This window comes from Danio rerio, chromosome 7 (assembly GCF_049306965.1).
Source record: "Danio rerio strain Tuebingen ecotype United States chromosome 7, GRCz12tu, whole genome shotgun sequence".
In the NCBI taxonomy this organism is placed as follows: domain Eukaryota; kingdom Metazoa; phylum Chordata; class Actinopteri; order Cypriniformes; family Danionidae; genus Danio; species Danio rerio.
Window position 1 is genome coordinate 7,861,584 of NC_133182.1, and position 18,645 is coordinate 7,880,228.

Genomic DNA, 18,645 nt, shown 5'->3' on the forward strand with positions numbered 1-18,645 from the left:
GGCAGATTGGTGTAGAGGAGACAGAGTGATAAAGCCAATTAGGATATGGGGATGGTTAGGAGGCCATAATGGACAGAGGCCAGTGGGCAGATTTGGCCAGGATGCCGGAGTTAGACCCCTAATCATTTCGGACGACATCTGGGATTTTTATTGACCACAGAGAGAGTCAGGACCTTGGTTTAATCACTCATCCAAAAGACGGCATTTACTGAGCAGTTTACAGTCCCCATTACTTTACTGGGGCATTAGGACTCACACAGACCACAGGTTGAGATTGGATTTATCAAAACTTGTGCTGGATAATAAGTGTCAACGCTGCACTGAAGGTACTGTATGCCCCAAGAGACTATTGAATGTGATTGGAAAAGTATTTGGATTCAGGTATTTACATGCTCATATTTTGCTGTTGGAATGGATTACAAAAGAGATAATCCACCCTTTCCAATTCAATCGAAATTTCAAACTCGACATGAACAGTTTTTAATTCAATTGAACCATCAATCTGATTAAAAAGGATTATTTGGGTGCATGTAAATGTAGCCAAAGAGTGCTCACTGCAATGTGAGGAAAAACAGAGGGAGCTCGCACTTGAGTGCACCAACAGTCATGCCTTTACTTTCCCGAACAATTCAGAGTGATTGTTCTTCTTAATGAATTCTCATTTGTCAATCTCCTACCTCAAAGAGACCAACTAAAGGCAAACAAGCACGTATAGGGTCTAAACCAGAAGTGCCCAAACTGGATCCTGGAGGACCGGTGTCCTGCAAAGTTCAGCTTCAATTTGCTTCTATACACCCGATGGAAGTTTCTAGTATACCTAGTACGAGCTTGATTAGCTGGGTTCGGGTGTGTCTACTGAGGGTTGGGGGCAAATTTTTCAGGACTATGGCTGTTTCTCAATTCCAAGAACACAGAGAACGGACTTGCGTTCTTGTGAAGACCGTTCTTGCCAGGTCACCTCAGGAGATTGAACTTGGGAGACTGCAAGAACAGAGAACGTGTCCTGTAAGAATTGAGATGCTGCATTCTTCCTGATGGTCACATGACCTTCACCCATTTTTATTGAAAAATTATTTAAAGATTACATCATTCGTACAAAAATGTATTGTTTTTCCTCTTTTCACTATATATACATTGCATAAAGCCTTTCAAATATACTTTGCACAATACAAATAAAACAGATTTTAATACGAATTTCAGCAAAGCAACACCCTAATATGTTTATGCCTTTATTAAGATGTCCATGATAATGTTTACTTTAACTGTTTAATTTAGGGAAACTCCTGAGATCAATAAGTGATATCTCTGAACTTTAATAATAACTCTAAATAAAAAGCTGTGCTTCCCGCCTCCAGTCGCAATGACTTCTGGGACTTTAAGAGCAAGTTCAGTGCTCAAGCCTGCATCGATGCGTCCCCGATATCAAGAACACATCAGGAACTTTTTTACGCGTCCTCTGTATTTGTGGTCTTGAGTATTGGAACTGAACTTTGGCTGTTGACGATGACGTTACACGAGAACACGAGGACGCAAGACCGCTGAAGAACGCATATTGAGAAACAGCCATTAGCTCCTTTCACACAGTGATATTGGCAAATATCCGTTAAATTTCCAAAATGACTTTAACGTTCCGTAATTTTTCCAGAAAAGACCATTCACACATTCATCCCAAAATACAGGTTTCAAGAGTTCCCACTTAGATATGCTTGGCACTTATAGCAGGTTTGGCATGCTGTCCCGGGAGAGAACCCTGAGTTTGGAGATATTTGAGCCCAGGGCTCCCGCCCGGTCTAAAAGCATATCAGGAGAACTGAGATCAGGTAGGTCTCGATCGCTCCCCCTTTAGAAGGGGAGAAAAAAGGAGGAGATGGGGTGGAAGGGGGGATTCTTCCAAAACGAAAATAGAGCAATAAGGAGAAAGTGATCCATTTATAGTAAGCTAGGATCATTCTGATTGGATTATTACTGATTACGGATGAGTGGCCAGCGGTGCACAATCATATCATGTGCTCCTCTCGAAATTAGTTTATGAAACTTCACAAATTGACACCATTAATCAGAAATCTAAATGGCCACGCTTGTATTTGTAAACATAAAGGGGCTCAGGCTTTTTGTTAATGGTTTCACTATTTAAAACTTACGCATTCAGGCAACTGCTTTTGTCCTGGAAACATCCAAAGGCAGAAGTGCTAACCACAGCAGCATTGCGGTAAATTACCAGTAATGTTACAACTTCCCTTACTGTAAAATTGGCAGAATTAATTTACCGGTATTTTCAAATTGGGCCTGTTTACACATGATCTGAACACATGAAAGGTCTGTAGGTGTGAAAGTGGCTATTGTCTCTCCAGGAATTAGTCTGGGCACCCCTGGTCTAAACATCAACACATTAAGATGTTTGGATTATTTAAAGAAGGAATTTGCATGAATACCATTTTTCTGGAAGTCTATAAAGTTTGTGCTGTTCACGATGGCATCAGTCGTCTCATTAGTGATGTCACCAAACACTAGATGAAGTTCAATCCTGTTTACTGCCATGATGACCTCATCAAGGTCAGAAGTCAGCGAATGAAACAGAGCTGTGTTGACAGGGGAAGATGTGCAGATATGAGAAGATGTGCAGATATTTTTTTTTTTGTAATTCTTTGCGAAGCTTCTGTAAGAAGCTGAAAACTTAAACTTAATTAAAGTCTCAGATTTTTCTTCTGAGCAACCTTCTGTTGTCATCAGTTTGATGGCTTCAACCACAATATTTGAGCTATCTCTAGGGAATGATGCACAGAAGGAAAGCCCCACCCTCTACTCAATATTCTGTTTCAGTTAGATGTACATAAACATACCGAAATAAAACTTCCAGGTCAAACAGACTTTAAAGAAGATTGTTTTAGCCCTCTGATATGAATCTAATTGAGCATGCATGCAAAACATTATTAAGCTCTTTGCCACACACTGACGTCTTATAAAGTGAAACAATAGCTTCAAGCAACAAACTGAACTTTATTTACTTACTGTAACTTTATCTATCACCTGTTATCCATACATGTTTGCTTAACTATGCCTTTAATTTATAATTGCTTAAATTCTTAAATCGCTTGCCTTGTCCTGTTCTGTCCACCATTTTTGCACTCAGATTCCCAATGACTGCTCGAAACATCTGAAAAATATTTCAAAGATAGAGTTAGGTATTAACATCACTTTGGCAAACATCATTTCATAGGGATTCTTTTATAGTACATAGACTGCTTACCTCTTCAGAATGGGGGTAATTAGGCATTATTGGGATATAGATGGTTTGCAGGAAAGCAGTGGGCTGAGATAAAAATGTACAGATCTCCTGAGTAAGGATATTAACAGAATCTCTGACAGGTAAAGACAATACTATTCCGGGTCCAATTACTGGAATCACAACTGAACCCCAAGAATTCTGCTCACAAAGAGTAAAAACTTGGCCAAGTCCACAGCGAAGTGCCTACAACAAAATACATATTATAAAAAAAATAAAATAAAAAAATGAGTAAACTAAAATCTTTTCTGGGAATACCGTACCATCTATTTTAGTCTTTTTCCACTTACTTTTTCGCTTTCTTGTTTTTTCCCCTTTGGTGCACATTCGATGAAGAGAACCTTTGAGCATCCCAACCCTGCTGTCGCATCCACCATGAGCACATCACCAGGTGTAAGAGTACAACGTCTCTTAGCAGTGTTGAAGTTAGTTTGAAGCTGCTGTCCTGCTTTATACAACAGCGACGAACCAATTAACGTTGAGGTCATGTTTGCTTGGACCATTGGCACAACAAACACATCGGCCTGTATTCATGATGACATTCACAAAAACAAAACAAAAAACACACATTAAATAAAATAAAGGTAGCTTATTCCACGCAAACATTTTCTCATAATTTACTCTCCGTCATGCCTTATTTATTTGACAAAAATCCTTCTAAATATGCAAGTAAATGGACTTTTCAAAACCCATACAAAAGCAGCACAACGTTAATCCACACAACTTTAGTTTATGAATCGTCTGAAAACAAACACTGACAGTGTGTGAAAGTAAAAACATCTGGACAACAGAATAATTCAATTCTGTAAAATACAGCAAGTTGGAAAATGTGTTAAGATTCACAGAATCTATGCTTTCTGTGTGACATTCGACATTAGTTGCTCAACTTTGTTGTTCCAAACCCCTAAGACCTTTGTTCATCTTTTGAACATCAATTAAGATGTTTTGGGTGAAATGTGAGAGTCATCTGATCCTTCTTAGAAAGCAGTAACTAGAAGATTACTTTTGAAGGCTCAAAAAACAAAAATAATCACTTCACCCAAAATGTTTCTTCTCTTCAGCATCGGTTCAGGGCACACATTCAGAAGATCAATATGCATGTCACTGCTGATGTATACCCAAAATGCACACAAGTGACTTCTTCTATTAAAACAAAATGTGGGTGCATACAGATTTTATGTATATAGTATGCAATGCATATAAAGCACAGGTCTCTCCTGAACTGAAAACAAAGAGAAGAAACAGTTGAATAATATTGGACAAAATATTTATGATCTGTTCTGAAGATTTTTATGACCTTTCTGGACTTTTAGGGCTCTATTTTGACGGTCCATGCGCAAAGCGCAGAGCGCAGGGCGCAAATGCTTTCCACTTTTGCTAATTTAAAGATGGAAAATGCGCTTTGCGCCATGGCGCATGGTCTAAAAGGGTTGAGTTAATTTTCTTAATGAGTTATAGGTTTGTTTTGAGAATAAACCAACCAGAGTCTCATCTCCCATTCCCTTTAAGAGCCAGCTGCGTCGCGCCATGAGCGCATTCGCTATTTACATGACATAAAGTAAGTGTAAGTGGAAAAACTGACCATTTCACTAGCAAGAAAACAGTTAAACAGAGAATCTGCAGCGCGAGAATAAGAGATAAATTACCTACTATCACTTTAACTCTCGTGGATAGGAAAACCTTTACGCACAAACATCAATTAGCCTATAAATAATTTATTTGGTTTGTTAAGCGCAAAGATTCGTTTCAAAACTATTTCTAAATTCAGTTCTAATTTCCAGCAAGCGAATAAATGAACAATAATAACAAAGTGTGACTAAAAACTGAGTTACATCCAAATACTCATGTTGTGCCCCATATGGTCTAAAACCTGCAGGTGGACAAATCTAAGCTTGTTTTTAATAAACCAAATATAAATATGGATATAATACATAATACTGCTAATAATAATAACATTATACAAAAGCAAATAGTTATGAATGAACTGAAAAAGCATCAGGAGATGAAGAAGGCAAAAAAAGCAGTTGTTTTTCATATTTATGTAGGCTAGAAAATAACATGTTTGCTAGTTTCACCTTGGCGCAAGAGTCGTTTTAAGGCGTTGCGCTATGCTGTTTAAATAGCAAATGCATTAGCGCTCATATGTGCTCCCATAGGTGTTCTGCTCTAAAAAGAAAGGCGTTCTGAGACGCATTGTTGGCGCATTGCTATTTTGAGAAACTATAATAGATTTTTCAATAGACCAAAACCAACCGCACTGCTTAATATACACAAGATGTAGAGAAATATGCAAATATCTTTACATATTAAAAAGAATTTAAATATTAATATAGGATATAATAAGGATATATATAGGATATAAATATAAAGGATTACAATATTACAAAACAACTATTGCGTCACACCTTGCGCCGGGTGTATGATAGGGCCCTTAATGTTTCAGGAATCTTTGCTGTCTATCAAGGATCGGAGTGCTTTCGGATTTCATCTAAAATGTAATTTTTTTTTTATAAAAACAGGTCTTAAGAGTTTGGAATGACAAAGGGTTAAGTAATGAAAGATTTTCATGTTGGGGTGACGTATGCCTTTAACATTATGCGCTTATGTCAAACATTAAGCCATATGACTATTGGTTTCAACTTATAAAAATGTACTTTCCTCAAACCCATTTTCTCAGATTTGTTCAACTGAAGTTGAATGGATTATTTTTGCCTTTGGTTTGTGTGGTTTTTGAATCATTAACTACAAGGGACCTGCCCATGTTTAGCCATACCTGTTGCTGCTCAAGGCTTCCAACCGCAACATTAATGTGAACTTTAGTCTCATAGACTGGAGACTGATGGGTTGATGGAGCAGATGCTAGGCCAGAATAACTCAAGCTGGTTGAGTATCTGGAAACTTGATATGTTGGTTGCCCATCATCAACGTGAAAAATCCCAACCATATAAGAATTCTTCACTAATTTCAAAGTCTGTTCACCATCACCTTGAAAAAACTGCTGAACTCCAGGTCCTTTCACTTCAAATTTTTTAGTCACAAGACTGCGAAGAAATGACACAAGGGTTTCCTTTAAGCTCTCAACTTCACAGCGAGGTCCTGTAAGGTGGACGCATGGGGAAGGCGAACATGTTGGCCTTATTTCCACTCCATTGCACTCCTTCACACCAGCCATCGACATGATCTCAGAGAAATGCTTTGCCATCTCTGGGTATTCAAGTAGCAGGCGTTCTTGATGTATCTGATGGTTTATTTTATATTGAAGTAACATGTTCTTCAGCTCATTAACTTCAGTAGTGAAGCCGACCAGTTGCACTTTGGCATCAGAACTTGACTCATTCTGGTATTTCAGCTCCACTTTTACACTTTCACGATTGGCCTGCTTGACCGCTTTACTCAACTCTTCCTTTAGCGTAGGAAACGCTGATGACTTCTCAGTGTTATTTAAGTGTATAATCTCCAAGCTCAGGTCTCTCTGAATGGCAGCAGCTGCCTCCTGAAGAGCTCCATCAGACAAACTCAACAGAAGCAGATCTGATCCTGAAGTCTCGAGCATTACTGGGCTGTAGAGGCTCTGCTGAAATCTTCTCTGGAAGTGTTTTATACCATCGCTTGAATCCAAGAAGGTCATAAGAGCATGATTGGATGGAACCCTTTTCTCCTGGATCTCTTTTTTCAGTTTTGAAAGCTTTTGTTCACCTTCTTGGACATCTTTCTCCAGACCCTTTAAAATGATTACACCTGATTGTTCATGTGCAATCTGAAGTTCGGGTAAATTAGACGTTATGTATGACTCAAACTGCTCTTTGATGAGGGGAAATTGTTTCTCAGACACGCAACACTCTTGTTTGACCTGCTGTTGTTCCTGTGTGTGGCTAGTAGATTTTAAAATCTCGTCCACTTGATTTTGTTCTCCGACCACCACAGCCAAACATGCCCCTTCTTCAAAATAGATTTTTAAGTCCTCGTTTTGATTGGAACAGTTTTTTTCCAGAATTGCATATTTGTCTCTTTCAACCTCAAAGTGGACAGTATAGTGAAACTGTAGCTGATCAACCACTTGGTCCACACCAAGTTCCCATTGCTTTAGTGGACAAACATCTGCAGCTGCCGGATTCCTCAGCACCACCAACTCTTCTGCCTCAATGTTGATCTCAAAGGTGCTGGAAAGAGCAGAGAGGAGTTTCTCCAGTTGTGAATATGGCTTTTTACAGTCAGTGAAAAATCGTAGAAGATATTGGTCCAATTTGTAGACTTTCTAAAAAACAAAACAAAACAACAAAAACAAGGAATTGAATGTTGAATGATTCCGATTTTACTTGCATTTGGCTGCCCAGAAACAAATAAGAAATTACATTGACAAGAAATAACTGTAACTTTCTAATTAGTTGCATGATCTAAAAACACATGTACACGATCAACAAATGTAATGTTACTTTCTGTTACTGCTAATGTAATATTGATTCAGCCAGTTTTAAACAAACACTCCAACAATTAAAATCATTGACATTATGTGCTAACTGAAAATAGTGAATGATGATAGATTATAAAGCTAGTTTGGCGTGCTGTCCTGGGAGAGAGCCCTTAGCTTATAAGATCCTCGAGCCCTGGGCTCCCTCCCGTTGCAAGGCAAGAGGGGAGTTTGAGCTCAGGTAGATCTCGATGACTCCCCCTCCTGCTTATTGTAGCTAAGTGTCAGATATGGATGCTGAGAAGGTGTACTTGGAGTTTGGCTAAAATATTTTGGATTAATTGTTTAGGATGCTTGTCTTTGAACTGTGGGAGGAAACTGGAGGTCCTGGGGAAAACCCACGCGATCACGGGGAGAACGATTCTTGCTGTGATGCAACAGTGCTAATCACTGGCCACTGTGTCGCCTGTTTGAAAGGAGGAAAAGTAGGGTTGGGTGGGGGGGGTTTCTTCAAGACGAAGCTATTGAGATGAGAAAAGTCTGGTTATTTATAGTGAGTTAAGGATCGTCTGATAGGATAATCAGTCATTAGCTAAAATTGGAACAGCTGTGAACAATCATAAGCACGTGATCCTCTCGACATTTGTTTATAAATAAACTTCACATAAATAATATTATTCATTTTACTTCGGCTTAGTCCTTTATTTATCGGGGGTTGCCACAGCAGAATGAACTGCCAACTGTTCCAGCATGTTTTACGCAGCGGTTGGCCTTCCAACTGCAACCCGGTACTGGAAAACACCCATACACTCTTACATTCACACACGCACTCGTATACCACAGGCAACTTAGTTCATCCAATTCACCTTGGACTGTGTTTAGACTGTGGGGAAAACCACACCAACACAGGGAGAACATGCAAACTCCACACAGAAACACCTACTAGGACAACGATAACTTGAGATGCTGATTTTGTGCTTTATGTAGAGTTAAATGTTACCACTGTGAGGTTGAATAATATTTTATACCATTTTATTCATAGCCATACTTAAAGTAGCAGCAGACAGTTTACCTCAGAGCTTGAAAATAAAATAACTAGCCAATATAAAGGTAAAACCTATATTTTACAGTCTATGGTTAAAACATGAAAGTGTTTCTGCTTTGTCTGGGTCCGGTGCATACAGACAAATGGCTTGATCACTGGAATCTTGTAATGTTGCATATTGTTAGGACACAGAATAACATGATTGTGGACAAACTCAGTGGCGCCTGCAGCCGTACGGCTGTACGCACTGTGCGTACCTACTACGAAAGGGCGAGAATTAATGCCGCTTTTTATTTATTTATTTATTTGTGACATTATTTAAATTGATTATTAAACAGTATACACTACAGCTGCCTGCTTTTCCACTATCGTGCCAAATCGTTCTGAGAATACTTGGGTATGTTTACGGTTGTTTCTCCACTGAGGACTCCGAGAGAGAACTTAACCAACAGCTTACATGCACTCATTGAAAAAAAATTATGTAAAGATGATTCCTTGGATTTACTCAATTTTTTTAACGTTAAGTGGTTGTAAATAATTTATTTGGGCTGAATTTAAACAAACAAATTAAGTTAAACATTATTGAACTTAATTTGTTTGTTTAAATTCAACACAAATAAATTGTTTGCAACAGTTCTGCATGCAACACTTTTTTTAGTGCTGCTGAAAGACTTTTTTTTCTGCTGTGCATCGAATAGACAAGCTTAACATTATTGATGTTCACAATCGTATACTATATTCATGAAACACGAACTTACAGACTCTATGAACAACGAGGAAATAACTGCACTTCTGTCAAGCCAGACGTCTTGTTTTCTGATTTAATGCTGGCTACACCACCCGAAGGACGGTTACGGCATGTTGAGAGAAAGCCGTCACCGGAGAAAGTCTTATCTTTCATTACTTTATTGGGGTTGTGTTTGAAAGCTTTGCTGTCCAAGGTACTGTTGTATGAGTAAAATTATATATGCACCAATAAACAGGTCAAATTAAAGAATAAATAAAATAAACATGGATTCTTAATTGCCGGTATAGTTTTAACTCAAAAAATAATAATAAAATGTTTTATAAAAATAAAAAGCAATTTTCACAAATTTTTACGATTCGGTTAAATATAATTTGGACATTTATGGGGCCATTTAACATGTTTCTGTTTTTTTTTTGTTCTCAGTGATCTTTAATACATACTGGGTAGCTACGCAAAATATTTTCTAAAATGTCAAGCAGGAATTTGTCTATAGCTTTAATTACGAAGACAAAATATTAAAACTAACAAAATAAAATAATAAAAATGCAAAGATAAAAAAAGCATAATTTTGCTAAATTATAAAAAATATTTGTTTTTATTTTACTTGATGCATTTGTTATTTAATGTTTGAATACTGAAATAACAGCCATCGGAAGGGGGTGCGGCGGTGCTGGATTTGTGCGTACCTTGGAATGAAATCCTGCCGGCGCTCCTGGACAAACTACAAATATGAAAGAGAATGCGACCAAACTACAGGCATGTATGTGATAAGCCAAGGATGAAAAAAAAAGAAGTCCAAACATATGGGCTATAGGTGAATTGGGCAACTAAAGTGTATATGTCGTAGTTCTCCAGGTTGGGGGTTGAGCATTGGGCTAACAACCCACCTTGTAAAAATTAGATGTTATGAAACACCAACATGGTGCAGCTAAATACCAACTTTGATATAAATGGCCCTGGGAGTAAGTATTATATTTATTATGTGCATTAACACACACACACACACACACACACTGCCCTCATAACTCAAATCCTTTTTGTCTTGCATTTCCTGATGAAACGGACACAGTCTGTCCTGGCTCATTTTGAATACCTATATTTTCTGAGAGATTATGAGATTTACGTGTGTTGAACATCAATTAAGTCAATATTAACACCTTTTAGCTTTAATTGTAGGTGGTACTAGGTACCAGGGGGTACTGGCAAATTTTAAGCTTTGTTCCTCTAATTTCATGGGTTATGTCAAGTTGTAACGCGTCATGTGACTGCAAGTACTGATCACATTGGTGTCCAAATATTATTCATGAGACTGAGTTGTCTTATCTTATGAGAAATTATTACTTTTGAATTGTTCAATCAAGCTCTGAGGCTGCACAGTGGTTTGTATGATTTAAAAGAACTTCTAAGAGGCGTGTTCTCAGTTCTTTCAACAGAGTAAAGAATTCTGAAAAACAGGTTTGACTGTCTTTTATCAGAAGGAAATAAAAGGTAGAACAAACACATAAATAGAAGCTTAATATCTATTTATTTTATTATTCTGACACTTACCTGATTAGCAGATGCTTTTGGTTGTTCGCTGCATTTAAAATCATTTTCACGTCTTACTGAAACATGGATTTCTTCTTGTTTATTTATTTTTATGACATGATCCTTCCGGTTTAGCACCCTTTCTTGGGCTGTGAATATAACATTTTTAGGAGCATTTATTTTCAATATTTTTTTTTGGTTAGATAAATTGTGATACAATAATGAATTTTATGGCAAGAAAAGCATGCTTACCATTTTGATTTACAAAACTGATCTTGTAGATGTCTTTATCCACTTTGCTGACCACACACTCTCCTCCTCCAGATCGACTTCTTACTTTGAAGTATCTTTTTATGTGTTCAAGTGCCACATCAGAGAGATTACTGGCCTCAAAAAACACATCGTACAGGTAGTTCTCCATTTTTCATCTGTTGTTTGAGCTTTGAGGTGAGGATACTAACAGTAGGTGCTCATGCTTTCATTTTTACTTTGGCTCTGAGGTTTTAACTAAGACACTCCTCCAGCTTCCTCGTGATGCTGTGAGCTTGAAGAGTGCCCCCAGAAAACAAAATACACACAGCAAATTCATCTGAGTTAAATTCTCGGTGTTGAAGCATTTCAGAGTAAAGTGTTGACGTTAAAGAGTTAGATTTTGATAAATGAATATAATAAGAGTTAGAATTGATTTTATTCAGTGCGAAATCAAGGAGTTATCTTTTCAACTCTTGGTGGTGTTATTTCCAACATCCGGGAATTCATGCAGCCCCAGTCACTGAAGAATTTTCCAGACGCCATTTTTCATCTGAGGTTTAGAACAGCAACTGGTGAGTCAAACTACCTAAATGTTGGTATTTTACTGACTTTCTTTGAGGAAATACAGTTGTAAACATATTGTTAAGTTAATAACTTTAGAATGGAGTGACAATTTTAATCTTCTGCAGTTCATTCATGGTCGTTTGTGTATCTAGCTTAACTGCATTACTATTCACTTCTTTTCAAGAATGTTTTTATATATGCTCACGCATACATAGTGCATAAAAACATCAAATGTACATGTTCAACACATTTCTGTTACGCTTAATGCCATTTTGTGCGTTGTTACCCATCTGTAAAATAAAATCGACACTTCTCCTTTAATTTGAAGCAAACTAGCGAGGGACTCCCCGGAGCAGCCTAACGTTAGCCTACTCTGCCCGGATGCAACAGAGGACGGTTTCCATAAGCTCTGAAGAGTTTCTAAAACATATCTGGTGAGTAAATTAACATATGCTTACTTGTAAAAGGCTTCCTGACTAAAACATATGATTGTTTGTTATTCGTGTACGTTAATTTGGTTATTTTAAACACCGCGGCCCTTTTAAACTGGTTCATTCGTGGCCGTCCATATACCGTTAACGTTAGTTCATAGACTCGCGTGATAACGTACGCTTGAATTATATTAAGCGTTGACAACCATTAAAGTCGGAATGTTAACATTAATGTCTTTAAATGACCGCGTTTGCACTTTCTCAGGCATTTAAGGTTACAGAAGTCTCCCGGAAGTTGCGGGACTAACATTAACGTTATCCCGCAAACGCACAGAGACTCCCAGATGCCCAAGTAGATGCCCGCAAATGAATGATAATCTCCCGGAAATCGCGCGTCTCCCGCCCGGTCATTAAACACTTTGCACACCCCTCTCCACCGCATCCCTCCCAGCTCTTCAGGTACGTCGCGCGCAAGTCACCCCCACCGCTCTTTAGGTACATCGCGCGCAACTCATCCCATTGCTCTTCAGGTTCTCATCTCTCCCGCTACCTCCCGCAAATCAACTCTGTATCCCCCGAAAATTACTTTTCCCAACTCGGGATGTCTGACGTTAGTAAGTTAGGCTATTTATGTAGCCAGGAACATCTTAGTCAAGCTTTTTCTCCCGCATGATATTGTGCTTAAAACTATAGGCTAAACTTAGCATGTACTGTACACAACATTTCCTTTTTATTAAAGACAATTTAGTGCGTTGTAAACAGCCACCTGTCTGTAAAATTAATCAACTGATTCATATTTGAGCAGCCTAATGATGGTACAGGTTTGATTTGTAGATTTATTATCAATAATCAACATCTGAGTCAAAAGATATCTGAAAAAAATGTGAGGCATACTTTGTGATGTTCATCTCTCCTTTTATCTGAAGGTTATGCATATGTGTTAGATACTAATTTTTTGTTGTTTTTTTAACAGCCACAGTTCTCTATACAATAACACAAGACCCTGTGACGGTGGCTGATTAGAGACGGATGGTGTATTTCCAGAGTTGGTGAAATGACCAAGCACACCTTCTTGGTCATATGTGGTGATAATAATGAAGGTATGTTTGATAAAGTTCTGTATTTGTTTCACAATAAGCTGAGAGGGTATTAGAGCATTAAAGAATAATGAATGACATGAAGGTGATAAGTTTTGTATTGTGGGTGAACTGTTACTTAAATAATGTTTTGCTCTTTGCTTTGCACTTTTCCTCTTCTGCTTATCCTAATATTTTAGATTATATTTGGACCTGAAACATCTGCTTGACTCCAGTAAAGGTGGCGTCAATACTGGACCTGAAAGGGCCTAACAAGTTGAATCTGGTAAAGAAACATGCACGCGCGCACACAAGCACGCACGCACGCACACGCTTACAGAAAACTGTTGTTTATGAAGTTTATGAATATTTTTTACACTGTGGCCAATATTTTGGGGAAGTCAGCATCACTAAATGATATAAAAGATGTTAAGCTCCTCTAAATTTTGCTCCAAGTGTTGTGTTAAATTCAGGATTCTGGACAGACAGCTGCCTGTTTTTCCAGTTCTAGCCATAGTGGTTAACCTAATTGTTTTTGGAGATTCCAACAGTGATGTATGTGTTTTTTCTACTTTTCCATATCCTGTCACCTCAACCAGCTGGGAGAGTCAAGTTGTGGATCATCATGAAGATTTTCAAAAGGTGAGTTTAGATTTCTTGAATGTTTTATTTACTTTAAATGTTCTTTTAAATATATCATAGAATTTGATTGCAGTTTGTTTTCAAACATTTTTCTTTTCATGCTGAAGTCTTGAAGAGTTCTTAGATGAGCATCACCCTATATCCGTGCATCAGGAACCACCAGACGAGCGATCAGCAGCTACTACTGTACATCGTCATGGATAAAAAGGTCATCCTGTGGCTGGGAAGCACTTCATTCACAGGACATGCTTGATGAGATTTCCTTGCTCCAGTTTGTTTTCACACAAGTTTACAGCATTTATACCTTCATTTAAACTGCTGTGTTTGATATGGAGGACCAAGGAAACACCAGAAGTGAAAGATTTGCACGCCAAGTTGTTTAAAATGTAATTTCACAAGAAAACTATGAGTTCAGAAGAAAACTATGAGTGACGCTATATTGAACTTTCAAATTGCTCTGATAACACATCAAGTTTGGACCAAAGGACTGAAACAGCCTTATTGAGCACTGGTCATACATATTTTGTTTATACTGTCTGTACTAATAAAACATTTAAAGCATATTTGACATTGTTGCATTTTAAAAACTGAATGAATTGTTGAAGTGGTGAATGTTTTCAAATAAAATGTTTTTTCTTTTGTAATTTACAGTCTATTTTGCCTTTTTACCATATTTACACTCAAGAGAGTTGAATAAAATAACAATATATTACACCAGGCGGTGTTAAATATAGTTACATTTTTTAACTCTGCCCAGAGTTAAAATTGACCCTTTCTTCGGTGTCAATGTGCCAACCCTTTTGAAAGTGTTGATTTAACTCTGTTTTGAGTGGACCCCATGAGACACTTTCAAAGTGTTGAAATTAACACCCATAGAGTTGTTTTGGGTCCCCATATTTTGCTGTGCAGCTGAAGACAAAAGTATAAGATTTTAAATTGTAATTTTTAATATAAGTGATAATACTCTTTTGGCTTTGCCATGATGACAGTGTGTAATATTTCACTAGCTATTTTGAATAACTAGTATTCAGCTTAAAGTTTAATTTAAAGTCTTAAATAGGTTAATTTTTCAAGTGATTGGACAACAGTGGTTTGTTCTGTAGCCAGGTAAAATAATAATAATAATAATATAGATATAAGATAAAATTTCATAGGAGGGCTACTAATTTCATATATATATATATATATATATATATATATATATATATATATATATATATATATATATATATATATATATATATACACGCACACACACATACATACACACACACTCACCTTTATTAGGCACACTTCCCATTTATCCTTCAGAACTGCCTTAATTCTTTGTGTCGAAGATTCAACAAGATACTGGAAATATTCCTCAGAGATTTTGCTCCATGTTGACATGATAGCATAACACAGTTGCTGCAGATGGTAACGCTTTCTTTTACAACCCGCAAAGTACCGCGTAAGTACAGTGAAATTACAGTGTACTTTTCTGTACGTACTGTGTAAGTATAATGAACGTATGTGTAGGTATCAGGGAACAAACCATAATGCTTGGGTAAAAAGGGGGTAACAACCAGATGTTCATCACGAAAATTACTGCGTAAGTACAGTGAAATAACGGTGTACTTTTCTGTACCTATAGTGTAAGTATAAATAACGTTTACGTAAGTATAAGGGAACAAACTGTAATGCTTGGGTAATAAGGGGGTAACAACCAGATATTCAGCATGAAAGGTACAGCGTAAGTACAGTGAAATAACGTTGTACTTTTCTTTAAATTGCAAAAGAACAAACCATAATGTTTGCGTAAAAGGGAGTAACAATAAGATATTCATCACGCAAATAAGTATATTAAGTTTACGATGTACATTTCTTTAAGTATTGTATACATATAAAGAATTATGCAGTGACAACCTATTGCTATCTGCAAATGTACTGTACATGCACCTGCATGAGTACATTAGTACTCTTACTCAGTGCTTGGGTTTTATATGGGGTGTTTAATGAATAAAAGGTTTACAGCCTGTGAAATTATGAACCCTTATTGTATACTGTATTTTAAATCTGCAATTCAATAAAAAATATATTTCCATACACTACTTACCTTATGTTTACTCGTCGATCTCACCAAAGCCATCAATGTCTCCATAACTCACTATCAACAAATAACTTTGCATGACATAGGCCTACCGTCAGGGTTCAGTGCAGATTAAAACAGGCTCGCATCTTTACTGCTGTTGCACAGGGGGGCTAACTGTTGCATTTCAGTAAATGTATAGCTGATGCTTTATAGAAAAATCTAGTAATTTGGTCTTCAATCAATAAAAACTGCTGCTGTAGTTTACTCTGTTCTTAGTGTTCAAGTATACACTAGTATGTTAAAGTTCAGCTTCTTCCCTCTTTGTTCCCTGTAGTTAAAGGGTAAATACAGTATTTGTTCCCTCCTTGTTCCCTGTACTTACAGGGTAAATACCACATTTGAGGGTTGTAAATTAAAGTGAAGCTTTGTTCCTCCCTTGTTCCCTGTACTTACAGGGTAAATACCACATTTGAGGGTTGTAAATTAAAGTGAAGCTTTGTTCCTCCCTTGTTCCCTGTACTTACAGGGTAAATACCACATTTGAGGGTTGTAAATTAAAGTGAAGCTTTGTTCCTCCCTTGTTCCCTGTACTTACAGGGTAAATACCACATTTGAGGGTTGTAAATTAAAGTGAAGCTTTGTTCCTCCCTTGTTCCCTGTACTTACAGGGTAAATACCACATTTGAGGGTTGTAAATTAAAGTGAAGCTTTGTTCCTCCCTTGTTCCCTGTACTTACAGGGTAAATACCACATTTGAGGGTTGTAAATTAAAGTGAAGCTTTGTTCCTCCCTTGTTCCCTGTACTTACAGGGTAAATACCACATTTGAGGGTTGTAAATTAAAGTGAAGCTTTGTTCCTCCCTTGTTCCCTGTACTTACAGGGTAAATACCACATTTGAGGGTTGTAAATTAAAGTGAAGCTTTGTTACCCCCTTGGTCCCTGTACTTACAGGGTAAATACCACATTTGAGGGTTGTAAATTAAAGTGAAGCTTTGTTCCTCCCTTGTTACCCCCTTGTTCCCTGTACTTACAGGGTAAATACCACATTTGAGGGTTGTAAATTAAAGTGAAGCTTTGTTCCTCCCTTGTTCCCTGTACTTACAGGGTAAATACCACATTTGAGGGTTGTAAATTAAAGTGAAGCTTTGTTACCCCCTTGGTCCCTGTACTTACAGGGTAAATACCACATTTGAGGGTTGTAAATTAAAGTGAAGCTTTGTTCCTCCCTTGTTCCCTGTACTTACAGGGTAAATACCACATTTGAGGGTTGTAAATTAAAGTGAAGCTTTGTTACCCCCTTGGTCCCTGTACTTACAGGGTAAATACCACATTTGAGGGTTGTAAATTAAAGTGAAGCTTTGTTCCTCCCTTGTTACCCCCTTGTTCCCTGTACTTACAGGGTAAATACCACATTTGAGGGTTGTAAATTAAAGTGAAGCTTTGTTCCTCCCTTGTTACCCCCTTGTTCCCTGTACTTACAGGGTAAATACCACATTTGAGGGTTGTAAATTAAAGTGAAGCTTTGTTCCTCCCTTGTTACCCCCTTGTTCCCTGTACTTACAGGGTAAATACCACATTTGAGGGTTGTAAATTAAAGTGAAGCTTTGTTCCTCCCTTGTTCCCTGTACTTACAGGGTAAATACCACATTTGAGGGTTGTAAATTAAAGTGAAGCTTTGTTCCTCCCTTGTTACCTGTAGTTACAGGGTAAATACCACATTTGAGGGTTGTAAATTAAAGTGAAGCTTTGTTACCCCCTTGGTCCCTGTACTTACAGGGTAAATACCACATTTGAGGGTTGTAAATTAAAGTGAAGCTTTGTTCCTCCCTTGTTCCCTGTACTTACAGGGTAAATACCACATTTGAGGGTTGTAAATTAAAGTGAAGCTTTGTTACCCCCTTGGTCCCTGTACTTACAGGGTAAATACCACATTTGAGGGTTGTAAATTAAAGTGAAGCTTTGTTCCTCCCTTGTTACCCCCTTGTTCCCTGTACTTACAGGGTAAATACCACATTTGAGGGTTGTAAATTAAAGTGAAGCTTTGTTCCTCCCTTGTTACCCCCTTGTTCCCTGTACTTACAGGGTAAATACCACATTTGAGGGTTGTAAATTAAAGTGAAGCTTTGTTCCTCCCTTGTTACCCCCTTGTTCCCTGTACTTACAGGGTAAATACCACATTTGAGGGTTGTAAATTAAAGTGAAGCTTTGTTCCTCCCTTGTTCCCTGTACTTACAGGGTAAATACCACATTTGAGGGTTGTAAATTAAAGTGAAGCTTTGTTCCTCCCTTGTTACCTGTACTTACAGGGTAAATACCACATTTGAGGGTTGTAAATTAAAGTGAAGCTTTGTTACCCCCTTGGTCCCTGTACTTACAGGGTAAATACCACATTTGAGGGTTGTAAATTAAAGTGAAGCTTTGTTCCTCTCTTGTTACCTGTAGTTAAAGGGTAAATACAACATTTGTTCCCCCCTTGTTCCCTTTAGTTTACAATGTAAAATCTTGAAGGCAGTGAAATAAATATACAAACACACAATATATTTCTTCTTTACTTTGTAACCTTTATTTTAATAAATAAGCATTTTAAAACACTTCAT

At 37.5% G+C, this 18,645-nt stretch overlaps 1 protein-coding gene and 2 long non-coding RNA genes across 3 annotated transcripts in view; 1 reads left to right on the forward strand and 2 right to left on the reverse strand.

The window, feature by feature from the left end:
- Positions 1-11,508, reverse strand: part of parp14rs2.1 (poly(ADP-ribose) polymerase family member 14-related sequence 2.1) — a 32,814-nt gene extending 21,306 nt beyond the window's left edge. Inside the window, exons 1-7 of the mRNA XM_017356962.4 lie at positions 11,264-11,508; positions 11,033-11,160; positions 6,057-7,538; positions 3,574-3,807; positions 3,248-3,469; positions 3,097-3,154; positions 2,433-2,579 (exon numbers count right to left, since the gene is read on the reverse strand). Coding sequence (XP_017212451.2) covers positions 2,433-2,579; positions 3,097-3,154; positions 3,248-3,469; positions 3,574-3,807; positions 6,057-7,538; positions 11,033-11,160; positions 11,264-11,432 — 2,440 coding nt within the window. The 5' untranslated portion in view covers positions 11,433-11,508. The remainder of the gene's footprint in view (positions 1-2,432; positions 2,580-3,096; positions 3,155-3,247; positions 3,470-3,573; positions 3,808-6,056; positions 7,539-11,032; positions 11,161-11,263) is intronic.
- Positions 10,916-14,619, forward strand: LOC137496145 (uncharacterized). Its single transcript, XR_011016246.2, has 7 exons — positions 10,916-10,972; positions 11,336-11,835; positions 12,156-12,261; positions 13,232-13,358; positions 13,535-13,620; positions 13,934-13,976; positions 14,084-14,619. It is a non-coding gene; the product is annotated as an uncharacterized lncRNA (long non-coding RNA).
- A 773-nt stretch (positions 14,620-15,392) lies between these two features.
- LOC141375435 (uncharacterized) lies at positions 15,393-18,645 on the reverse strand. The gene is made up of 3 exons (XR_012383487.1): positions 18,403-18,645; positions 17,201-17,954; positions 15,393-16,632 (listed from the first exon to the last, which is right to left on the reverse strand). It is a non-coding gene; the product is annotated as an uncharacterized lncRNA (long non-coding RNA).